General features: G+C 39.4%; 1 protein-coding gene across 1 annotated transcript in view; it reads left to right on the top strand.

The window, feature by feature from the left end:
• EHHADH (enoyl-CoA hydratase and 3-hydroxyacyl CoA dehydrogenase) overlaps positions 1-8068 on the top strand; it is a 54254-nt gene extending 46186 nt beyond the window's left edge. Inside the window, exon 7 of the mRNA XM_060010997.1 lies at positions 1605-8068. Coding sequence (XP_059866980.1) covers positions 1605-2866 — 1262 coding nt within the window. The 3' untranslated portion in view covers positions 2867-8068. The remainder of the gene's footprint in view (positions 1-1604) is intronic.
• Positions 8069-11095: the final 3027 nt, after the last annotated feature.

Below are 11095 nucleotides of genomic sequence, written 5' to 3' on the forward strand. Positions count from 1 at the left end.
ATATACATATATCCACTCTTTTTTAGATTCTTTTCCCATATAGACCATTATAGAGTATTGAGTAGAGCTCCCTGTGCTATACAGTAGGTCCTTATTAGTTATCTCTTTTATATATAGTAGTGTGTTTATATCAATCCTAATCTTTCAATTTATCCCTCCCCCCACTTACCCCCTGGTAACCATGTTTGTTTTTTATATCTGTAACTCTATTTCTGTTTTGTAGATAAGTTCATTTGTACCCTTTTTTTAGATTCCACATGTAAGCGATATCATATGATATTTGTCTTTCTCTGTCTGACTTACTTCACTCAGTATGAGAATATCTAGGTCCATTGATGTTGCTGCAGATTCCTTTGCCTAATTTTAAATTGAGCTGTCTTTTTATTGTCGAGTTTGAGTTCTTTATATATTCTGATACAAGTACCTTATCAGATATATGATTTGCAAATATTTTCTCCTATTCTATGGGGGTTTTTTCACTTTCTTTATTGTGTCCTTCAAAGCACAGAAGTTTTTAATTTTGATAGTGTCCAATTTATCTATTTTTTTCTTTTATTGCTTATGCTCTTGGTGTCATTTCTAAGAAACTGTTGCCTAATCCAAGGTCATGAAGATTTATTCATAAGAGTTTTACAGTTTTAGCTCTTACTTTGGCCTTTGATCCACTTTGAGTGATCCACTTTGATCTACTTTTGTATATGGTGTGAGGTAGAAGTTCAACAAAATTCTTTTGCATGTGGATATCAGTTGTCCCAGCACCTTTGTTGAAAAAGACTATTCTTTCCCCCCATATTGGCACCCTTGTCAAAAATTGATTTTCCATAAATGTATGAGTTTATTTCAGGACTCTCAATTCTATCTCATTGATCTATATGTCTATCCTTATTCCAGTATCACACCGTCTTGAATAGTGTAGATTTGTCAAAAGTTTTGAAATTGGAAAGAGTTTGTTCTTTTTTTTTTTTCTATATTGTTTTGGTTATTCTGGATTTCTTGTATTTCTATATGACTTGTAGGATCAGCTTGTTAATTTCTGCCAAAAAAACAGTTGGATTTTTCATAGTGATTGCACTGGATCTGCAGATTGATTTGGGAAATATTGCCATCTTAACAATATTAAGTCTTCTGATCCACGACCATGGGATGTCTTTCCATTTATTTAGGTTTTATTTAATTTCTTTCAACAATGTTCTTTTGTTATTAGTGTACAAGTCTTACAATTCTTCCTTAAATTTATTCTGAAGTATTCTTTTTAATGCTATTATAAGTGGAATTGTTTTCTTAATTTCATATTCAGATTATTCATTGCTAGTATATATAAATAAAACTGATTTTTGTATATTGATCTTGTATCCTGCAACCTTGCTGAACTTGTTTATTATTTCTAATAGCATGTGTGTGTTTGTGTGTGAATCCTACTTACTGTTATACCTTCTGAATCACTTAATACAGTGCCTAGCCTTAACTAGTATTCAATCCATTTGTAGTCCTTGAATTTGTATCTTTGAATGCCACGTTTCCACAGAAGCCTTCCATTCACTGAGTAATTTCTCAGTTGCCAATACCATTGAATCATTCTTTTTCTCCTTCACTCTTATCTGCAGGCTTGGGAACAATGGGCCGAGGCATTGCCATATCTTTTGCAATGGCCAAAATCCCTGTGATTGCTGTAGAATCAGACAAGAAGCAGCTAGAGACTGCAAACAAGATAATAACCTCCATCTTAGAAAAGGAAGTGTCCAAAATGCAGCAGAGTGGCCACTCTTGGTCAGGACCAAAACCCAGGTTAACTACATCTATAAAAGAGCTTAGTGGTGTAGATTTAGTTATTGAAGCAGTATTTGAGGAAAGGAACCTGAAGAAACAGGTCTTTGCTGAACTGTCAGCCGTGTGCAAGCCAGAAGCATTTCTGTGCACCAACACTTCAGCCCTGGACATTGATGAGATTGCTTCTTCCAGTGATCGTCCTCACTTGGTCATTGGCACCCACTTCTTCTCACCAGCTCACGTCATGAAGTTGTTAGAGGTTATTCCCAGCCGATACTCTTCCCCCACTACCATTGCCACTATTATGAATTTATCAAAAAAGATTAACAAAATTGGAGTAGTGGTAGGCAACTGTTTTGGATTTGTTGGGAATCGAATGTTGAAGCCTTATTATAATCAGACATATTTCTTATTGGAAGAAGGCAGTAAACCAGAGGAGATAGATCAGGTGCTGGAAGAGTTTGGTTTCAAAATGGGACCTTTTAGAGTGTCTGATCTTGCTGGATTGGATGTAGGTTGGAAATCCCGAAAAGGGCAAGGTCTTACTGGACCTACATTGCCTCCAGGAACTCCCTCCCGAAAGCGAGGCAGCTGGAGATATTGCCCAATTCCTGATATGCTCTGTGAATCAGGACGATTTGGCCAGAAGACAGGTGAGGGTTGGTACCTTTATGATAAGCCGTTGGGTAGGATTCACAAACCTAATCCCTGGCTTTCCAAATTTCTGACACAGTACAGAGAAACCTATAACATTGAACCACGTATCATTAGCCGGGATGAGATCCTCGAGCGCTGCTTATATTCACTCATCAATGAAGCATTCCGCATCTTGGGAGAAGGGATGGCGGCTACCCCAGAGCACATTGATGTGGTCTATTTACACGGGTATGGATGGCCAAGGCACAGGGGTGGGCCCATGTTCTATGCTTCCACAGTTGGGTTGCCCACAGTGGTAGAGAAGTTGCAGAAATATCACAGGCAGAATCTTGATATTCCCCAACTGGAGCCTTGTGACTATCTGAAAAAACTGGCTTCCCAGGGAAACCCTCCTCTGAAAGAGTGGCAAAGCTTGGCAGGACCCCCCAGCAGTAAATTGTGATTCAGCCTTTCAGGTTTTGCCTCACATGCTGGCATCAGGTAGTGCTCACTGAATTTCAGTGAAACTAAATCCAAAGATCCAAAGTAAGATTGCTCTGAAATGCAAAGCAAAAGAAGTAATTGGCCAGCTAAAACTCTTCTTTGGGTCTTTGTCTGATGAAGATTCTAATGGGTCAGATCTTTAGGAATGTGCTTCCTATGCCTGGGAATCTGTCCCTATCAGATAAATTATTTCAATCTCAGTGAATAAACTTATGTTAACACCATAATCACTAAGGAAAGAGCCTCAGGAATAAGTTGAGGTTCCCAAGTTCTTTGATCATTGGAGAAATATGTCATTAATTATTCACTGATACGTGTATAAATTCATTTGAGCCCTTTCAACCTCACACACGTAGCACTGATAGGAAATCTTATGGACCCTTCATTCAACAGACACTCACCATGCACCCCTGAGCATCTTGCACAGCACTTGACAGACCTAGAGTCCAGAGGGGCATTAATCCAGCAAGGAAGCCTATGATACATTTCACTTCAGTCTCAGAGGTGGAGTGAAGGTGGTTGGCAGGGTAGAGTCAGCAGTGAGGGTCTCTATGAGTGAGCTTGGAAAGCTGCCAAGGGAGAGGCAGAGGCAGTAGTCAGAGGCAGAGTATCAATGGCAGAACAGTGTTGAAGTTTAGGCAAAACACAATTGAGAGTTGGTGAGGAAACCACATACTTCAGACCAGAATAGGGAGGTCAGGATAGCTTGGCAAGTCATGCTCAATATAACACTTCTGTCCAAGGCCCATGTGCACAGTTGTCCTTGCTGCTTGCAAGAGGCTCAGTAACATTTTATGATAATTTCCTCAAGACCACTGGATGTCCACAACCTGGTCTTTATTTACTCTTCTAGTCAGACAGAAGTAATGGAAAGTAGTTAAGTTGTTGACTTAGTGTAAGAAGAGATCTCAGGGATCTAACCTCCTCTAATTCTGTGATAAAGTCATGATGCATTTCCCGGTCATGATATGCCTTTGTGATGTTGGGTATGAAATCTTAGCAAGTCTAAAATTATTGTAAAACAAATTTTGTTTAATTTTGTTATAAGAACTCTTTTTACTTTTTGCCTTGTATGGTTAAATGTTGAGGGGCTAGTCAACACAAAAACTTGTACACAAATGTTTATAGCAGAATTATTCATAATAGCCCCACATTGGAAACAACCCAAATGTCCATCAACTGATGAATGGATAAATAAAATGTAGAATAGCCGTACAATAGGATATTATTTAGTCATAAAAAGAAATGAAGTGCTAATACATGCTACAACATGATGAACCTTGAAAATATTATGCTAAGTGAAAAAATAGGCAAATCTATTGAGATAGAAAGCAGATTACAGCTTGCCTAAGGCTGGAATGATTGGGGGTGGGGAATAGGGAGTGGTTGTTAATGGGTACAAGGTTTCTTTCTGGGTTGATGAAAATGTTCTGAAATTATTGTGGTGATGGTTGTATAACTCTGTAAATCTGCTAAAAACCATTGACTTGTATACCTTAAATGTGTGAACTGTATGGTATGTGAATTATATCTTAATACAGTTAATAAATAAGTAAACAAACAAACAAATGGGCTTAGGTTATTGTCCTTCAGGATGATGTAAATGAACTGGTTTTTTTTTACAATATTTTCACCAGTGAACCCAAACAAAATTACCAAAAGTTCTGATAGAGAAATCTTGAAGGAATATAGCATAAGTTTTCCATTGTACAAAACAAACCAAAAAAACTTCTAGAGTGTGCTTTGAGTTGTAGTTCAATTTAGAATAATTTTTGAGATGTGTATTGCTGGATTTTATATAAATTGGTCCTTGAAATTAAAGACATCAATAGAAAAAAATTCCTGAAAATAGTAACTCTGTCTCCAAAGTGTCTTAGTTTCAAATTAATGTAAACTTATTTCAAATTCATACACACATCAACTTTTTCTTCTTTAGACCTTGAGTAGATTTCAATTTTGAGTTCTCTTTTTTTTTGAGTTCTTAAAACTTATTTTCATCCTACATTCTCCTTTAGATTGGGGTTTTGAAACTAGAGTGTCTATGAATAGATTTTGAGTCAATAATCCCTGAAACTTTGTGCTAACATTTGTGTATATGTATCTGAGTGCATTGCTTAGAAAACGTGCCATATCTTACATTGTATTCTCTGACATGTCTATGACCCAATAAATGTTAAGGACCAATACTTTATATATTGATATAAAATGGGAAGAAGAAGCATGAGTTCAATTATCCTTATTTTGTGTCAAAGGAGGCAAGACTGATTCAAACTGTTGGGTCCCATAAACAGCAGTGGCTAATATGAAGAAACCTTTCCAGGATATCCCATCCCATTATTGAAAATGCACTTGCTTAAAGATTTATTTTGTTTTTGTTAATAATTTTAAAACTATCTTTTTTTAAAAAAACACATTCTAAATGACATGTTAAAAATATGTTCTAATGGTAATTGACTCTGACAAGAGCTACATATTAGAGGCACCCTTGAAGCTTTGACATAATACTCCAGCTTTAAAGATGAGACTAATTATGTTCCTTAAATCAGGAAAGCCACCGTGCAGCTGCGGTTGCTATCTACTTATTCATTTCCAGCAGGAACAGGTGTGCTCGCAAGAAAGAAAGTGAGGGATCCTAAACTCCCCTGATTAATGATGTGACAGAAATGTGCACGCAAATCATATTCCACAGCACTGTAGAAACCTGAAATTTCTAGGGTCTTACACTTGTCTTTAGAATAGACACCTAGAAATTCAGAAATGTTGCAGATTCACTAGATTAGCTGAACCCTCTTGGTAGTCATTGATGAAATTAATATAAATCAAGTTCTCTGGACTATGTTTAGAAACAGCTTTCTTCAAGAACAGAATAGTTTTTGACTCTTCTTGGGACTGTCAATGCCACATGGTTATTTTGCCAGTTTACGTGTATTTCGATATTAACAGACAAGTTACACTGCTTCCCTGCAGGACAGCAACCTTACACAACTCTGAGGGACACCATTTATACCCTGCTCCAAGGGACTGCCGTTCACATAGAAATAATGTGAACAGTACCCTGTAGAGTTGTGCAACACCCAGTATTGTTTCCAGGGCACGCCGTGTAGAGGTTTCAAGCCCCAAAACAGTTTCTTCTCTTTATTGCTGTAAGTATCTCTCTAAACAAAGTTGACAAAAGTAGAGGGAAAGTCTCCATTTAGATTGGTGTCTCCAGTGGACCAAATTTTTAGAAAAGATTACATTTGACCCTTGAACAGCTCAGGTTTGAAAAATTCCATTTTTTCAATGGTAAATACTTTTGTACTACACCATTCACAGTTGATTGAATCTGCTGTTACAGGGGAACCATAGATACTGAGGAACCATGTATATGGAGGGCCCACTATAAATTATAGATGGATTTTTAGACTGGGAGAAGGGTCAATACCCCTAACCCCAGCCTTGTTCAAGGTTCAACTGTACGTCTTGTCTGTTCTTCTTAGTATTTTTTTTTCTAGCACCCTGAGAAAGAGGAACGTGAGAGAGATGAACAAGGCTTTTAATTCTTGTCAAAAGAATTCCAGGGTATTTTAATTGTAATATTTATTTGTTCTCTTTCACCAAACCTGAAATAGCCTAGCTGAGTGATGCCTGAAAGCATCTGATAAAATGATAGGCACAGAGCTGATGCAATCGACCTTGTGTCCATCTTTCCACCTTCTCTAAGAGAGCACAGAAGCAGTTGCTAATTCTGGACATAATATGAAATCCTTAGGATGGGGTACAGCAAAACCTTCTCCAACCAAATCATAAGTGCACTTGGATTCCTGAAGACCGCCAAGGCCTAAAGAATCGCTGATTTGTAAGTTTTGGCAGAGACTGTTGGCTGTCTCCCAAAGTTTCTCTTCTCTAGCAATAAACTTCTCAATTTTTAGCTGAGTATTTGGTTGTTCAGAATAAATAGTATTATTGTCAGCTTCTCTTGCATCCAGTTGTGAACATGTGACTGAGATCCAGACAATAGGATGTAAGTGGCAGTGTCACATGGCAGATTTTGGGAAACTACCTTAAGGATCAGATGATATGCATCCTTTTCCAGTTTCTTTTTTTTCCCCTTCCTCCATCTTGCTGCCTGGAACATAGATGTGAAGGCTGGAGGTCAACCCACTATACTGGACCACAAGGACAAAATTCCCTAGGGATTAGCAGAAAGGAAGGCTGCAAAGAGCTTGGTCCCCCAAGACCTCATGGAGCAGAGTTGCTACTCTGCCTTCCAACAGTCATTTGTGTGAGAGAGAAATCAACTCCCATTATGGGTAAGACCCTGTTTTTGTAGTTCTTTAATTCCTCACAGCTGACCCTAAGTAATGCAGGTGGGGTCCAAGAATGAGTGGGTTTTGTTTTGTTTTGTTTCTGTTTTCCTCAGTGCCATAGGTCATTCTGACACACAGGCAGCTTTGAGAATCTAATCTCATTAAACAGGATTTCTTGTTTTAAGAAAAACATTTTTTTGCCAGTGTGATGTCTTTTTCAACTTGATGTTGAATTGCTAATAAACTTGTATGTTATGTTTCACATATAATTGTTGTAGGCAATTCATGGAGACACCACCAAGAACCTGAACATAATTTAAAAACTAGACCACAAGGACAAAGGGATAGCAGAAAGGATTAAATCGACTTAGTAGGAAACAGTCTCACAGGCCTACTTAAACCTCAAATTGACTCCTACCTGATTAGAGATAAAAACACTAACAAAGTATGTGCTATCAGAAGGAAAGATGGAAAGAGGAGTAATTCAAGAAGCAATATCTCTCAGCACTGACCAAAAGGGAGGTGCTGGATCTGGGGTGCACAAACCTGCTCACTAGATCAGAGATCTCTAAAATGGGGTGCCCCTGGGCTTCCCTGGTGGCGCAGTGGTTGAGAGTCCGCCTGCCGATGCAGGGGACACGGGTTCATGCCCCGGTCCGGGAAGATCCCACATGCCGTGGAGCAACTAGGCCCATGAGCCATGGCCGCTGGGCCTGTGCATCCGGAGCCTGTGCTCCGTGTCGGGAGAGGCCACAGCAGTGAGAGGCCCGCGTACCACCAAAAAAAAAAAAAAGAGAGAGAGATTAATCTTTATAAATATTTCATGTAGATAAGAACACTGCTGTCCTCACCAGGTTGTGTCTCAGACAGCCACATGTCAGGAATGGAGTGTCGTGAGGGAAGAGGGCGAGTTCCAAAATGTAGAGAGGTTGACAGTGGCATCCTCCCTCTTACATTTGCTTTCAGCATATTGAGAAATATTGCAAATTATGTATGCTGGGCTAAGTGGATATTTAGACTAAATTATTTAATTTAACTAAATTAACCCTCACAAAAGATTCCTTCAAAGAAAGCACCCTTAAAAATAATCTTTGAAAGAAAGAACAGTTGAAGATAACACAAATAATGCAAGCAAAAGAGTCAGATCAGGTAAGAAGTTGGCCAAAAAATTGAAATTATCAAGAAGATTATTAGAAATATTGACTTACAACCTACCATTCATGATGAAGTCTGCCTGTCCTAAGTGTGTATTGTGTCTTATCTTAGTGAATAGCAGTATGAAACCATCACTTATGCAAAATGTTTTAATACACTGTTTAGTTCATCACTATCTCACTCTTTATAAACTTCTATGTTATTGTGTTTAAAATGTCATATATGTCAATATAATAGTAAAAGTATATAATTTATAAACATCCTATTATTATGTATTAGAGATGTATACTCAAAATTTATGTGATGTGCTACCCAGATCCTCTTTTAGGAATGAAAATTTTATTCTCCGAGTTGGTAGGAGTGTTACCAGAAAATGGTCTTCTTTTGGGATTGCCTTGCTCAAGGTCACAACTTTTTCCAAAAATAGCTTGTTGTGGGGGATGAATTGAGAGACTGGGATTGACATGTATACACTATTGATACTATGTATAAAATAGATAACTAATGAGAACCTACTGTATAGCACAGGAAACTTTACTCAGTGCTCTGCGGTGACCTAAGTGGGAAGGAAATCCAAAAAAGAGGGGAATATATGTATCCATATAGCTGATTCACTTTCCTGTGCAGTAGAAACTCACACAACATTGTAAAGCAACTATACTCCAATAAAAATGAATTTTAAAAAATAGCTGGTTGCGGCGAGCCGTTTCTGACCGGCAGAATAACGAGCCGCCACACGCAAGATTCTTCTCGTATCACACTTTATTGGAGCACAGCTTGGTTGAAGAAAGATGGAAGGAAGACACCGCAATCCTATAGCAGTCTGCTTATATAGGGATTAAGAACATGTGTCGCTCTGTGATTGGCTTTCGCCGATGGTGCGATTTGTGAGCCAGCATCGGATAGGTCGCTGCTTTAAAACCTCATTAGTATTCTTAGCGCAAGCGCAGTGGCCACAGGAAGGATGACTCAGCTTATTTCAGCTTCCTGCCGCGTAGCAGTTAGCTGACCGCGCCCTACAGCTGGTATTCAATGATTGCTCAACTCAGGAGTGTAAGCACCTGATCTTCTTGCCCCAACTCTGAAGGGCTGACATAGCTCTCGAGCTCCCAAGGACATTGAGCTGGGGCCTTCGTTGGTATCCAATTGCAGCTGAACTTCTCTGCTCATTCCTGCTTCCTCCCTTCTCCTTCACAGGTGTTAGTCCCAAGAGCCCTCCCTAAACAATCTGCACACTCATCTCCGTCTCAGAGTGGGCTTCCCAGGGAAACTGCAACACTGCAGGTACATGATCAAAGATGTTTGGAAACCATTGATCCATATGCTATCAACTCTTTTGTATATGTGTAACAGACTTCTTCTGATTTCACATGTTATCAGTTTTTATGAACAGCTGTGTGTGCTAGAAAAGAATGTGCATTCTCTGTTTGATGAATCTAGGATGCTATTCTAAGGTCGAGCTTGCTAATTATGTTGGTCAAGTTTTCTCTGTAGCCCTGCTCACGTTTTATCTATAGTCCTGCCTCCTCCTGTGATTGGGGTCAAATACCCAGCCAGTGGGGGGACTCCTTTCCTTGACACAAAAAGCCAGGAGTGACTGAATGGGCACATATAGATTTAAAATGATCTCACTGTGTTTCTGGCAGAAGCATTTCCCTTCTAGGAACCATGTCTTCTAGATCTCAGGGTGTTAATTTCTGGTACAGGAAACAAAACTCTCCAAGTGGGTCACTGGCCGTGATGATAAATGGGACCACTTCTACTTTCAGTCTTTGGTTCCTATAACCTTGTATTTTACGTGTTAGGGACATAGCACCATATAACAGTTATTGATTCAGGATGTGAACTGCATCCTGGAGGATGGTACTCCATCCTCACAGGATATAATCTCCAAGCTGGAACCTCAGTAATACCTTCTAAGAGATATTCCATTATTCTATAAGGAAGGCTAGTAGCTTCTGGGTGGTGTAGTATCTGATCAGAACAGGGAATCCATGGTCATATGCCTACCTCTGTACCACATTTGTTTTAAAGCATGTCCTTTGGTCTGATGCAATATTATGTGAGTTCTTACTTTACTGGCTCAGATCCTCTTGAAGTCCTTGGAAAAGGAAGCCCTGCAGTCAGGAAAGGAAAACCCTGGAATATGTGTCAATTCCAGTCAAGATGAATCACTGACCTGCTGACTAAAGAATATTGATGTAGTTGGCTTACCACCAAGTGGTTGGTTGGTCTCGCCATGGCAACTTGCAACTGGGGCAAGTTGTACATTCAGCAATTAGATCAGCCCTGATGAGTGGGCGTCCATTCTGTTGGGCTCATGCATAGCTTCATCCCTACAACCAAGCCTTCTCTGTCGTGGGCCACTTATACCAGCAGCACTAATGTGGGTAATGATAGTGGCCGGTTGATGTCTGCTAGCCTGGTCACTCTGTCTACTTGGTTGTTTAATTCATCTTCTGTGGTAGATGTTTCCTGGATGGAATTAACATGTCATGCACAGCTCTTCACACTTTGTGCCCACTCCCATCAGTGCATCCCTCAATTCCCCAGTTTTTGCTGTCTCCTATCTTCCAATATTTCTCCTTTTGGTCCCTGACCAACCACCCAAGCCATTGCCACTGCCCACTTAAGCCACCTCTCTGAGTCTTTTTTTTCCCTTCTTCTACCACCTGCCATGGCAGTTCAGTATATCTACTTCACTACGTGTGTGCCATCACTTTCTCCAAGCCTCCAAGAGCCAA

This window comes from Delphinus delphis, chromosome 4, assembly GCF_949987515.2.
Source record: "Delphinus delphis chromosome 4, mDelDel1.2, whole genome shotgun sequence".
NCBI classification, from domain to species: domain Eukaryota; kingdom Metazoa; phylum Chordata; class Mammalia; order Artiodactyla; family Delphinidae; genus Delphinus; species Delphinus delphis.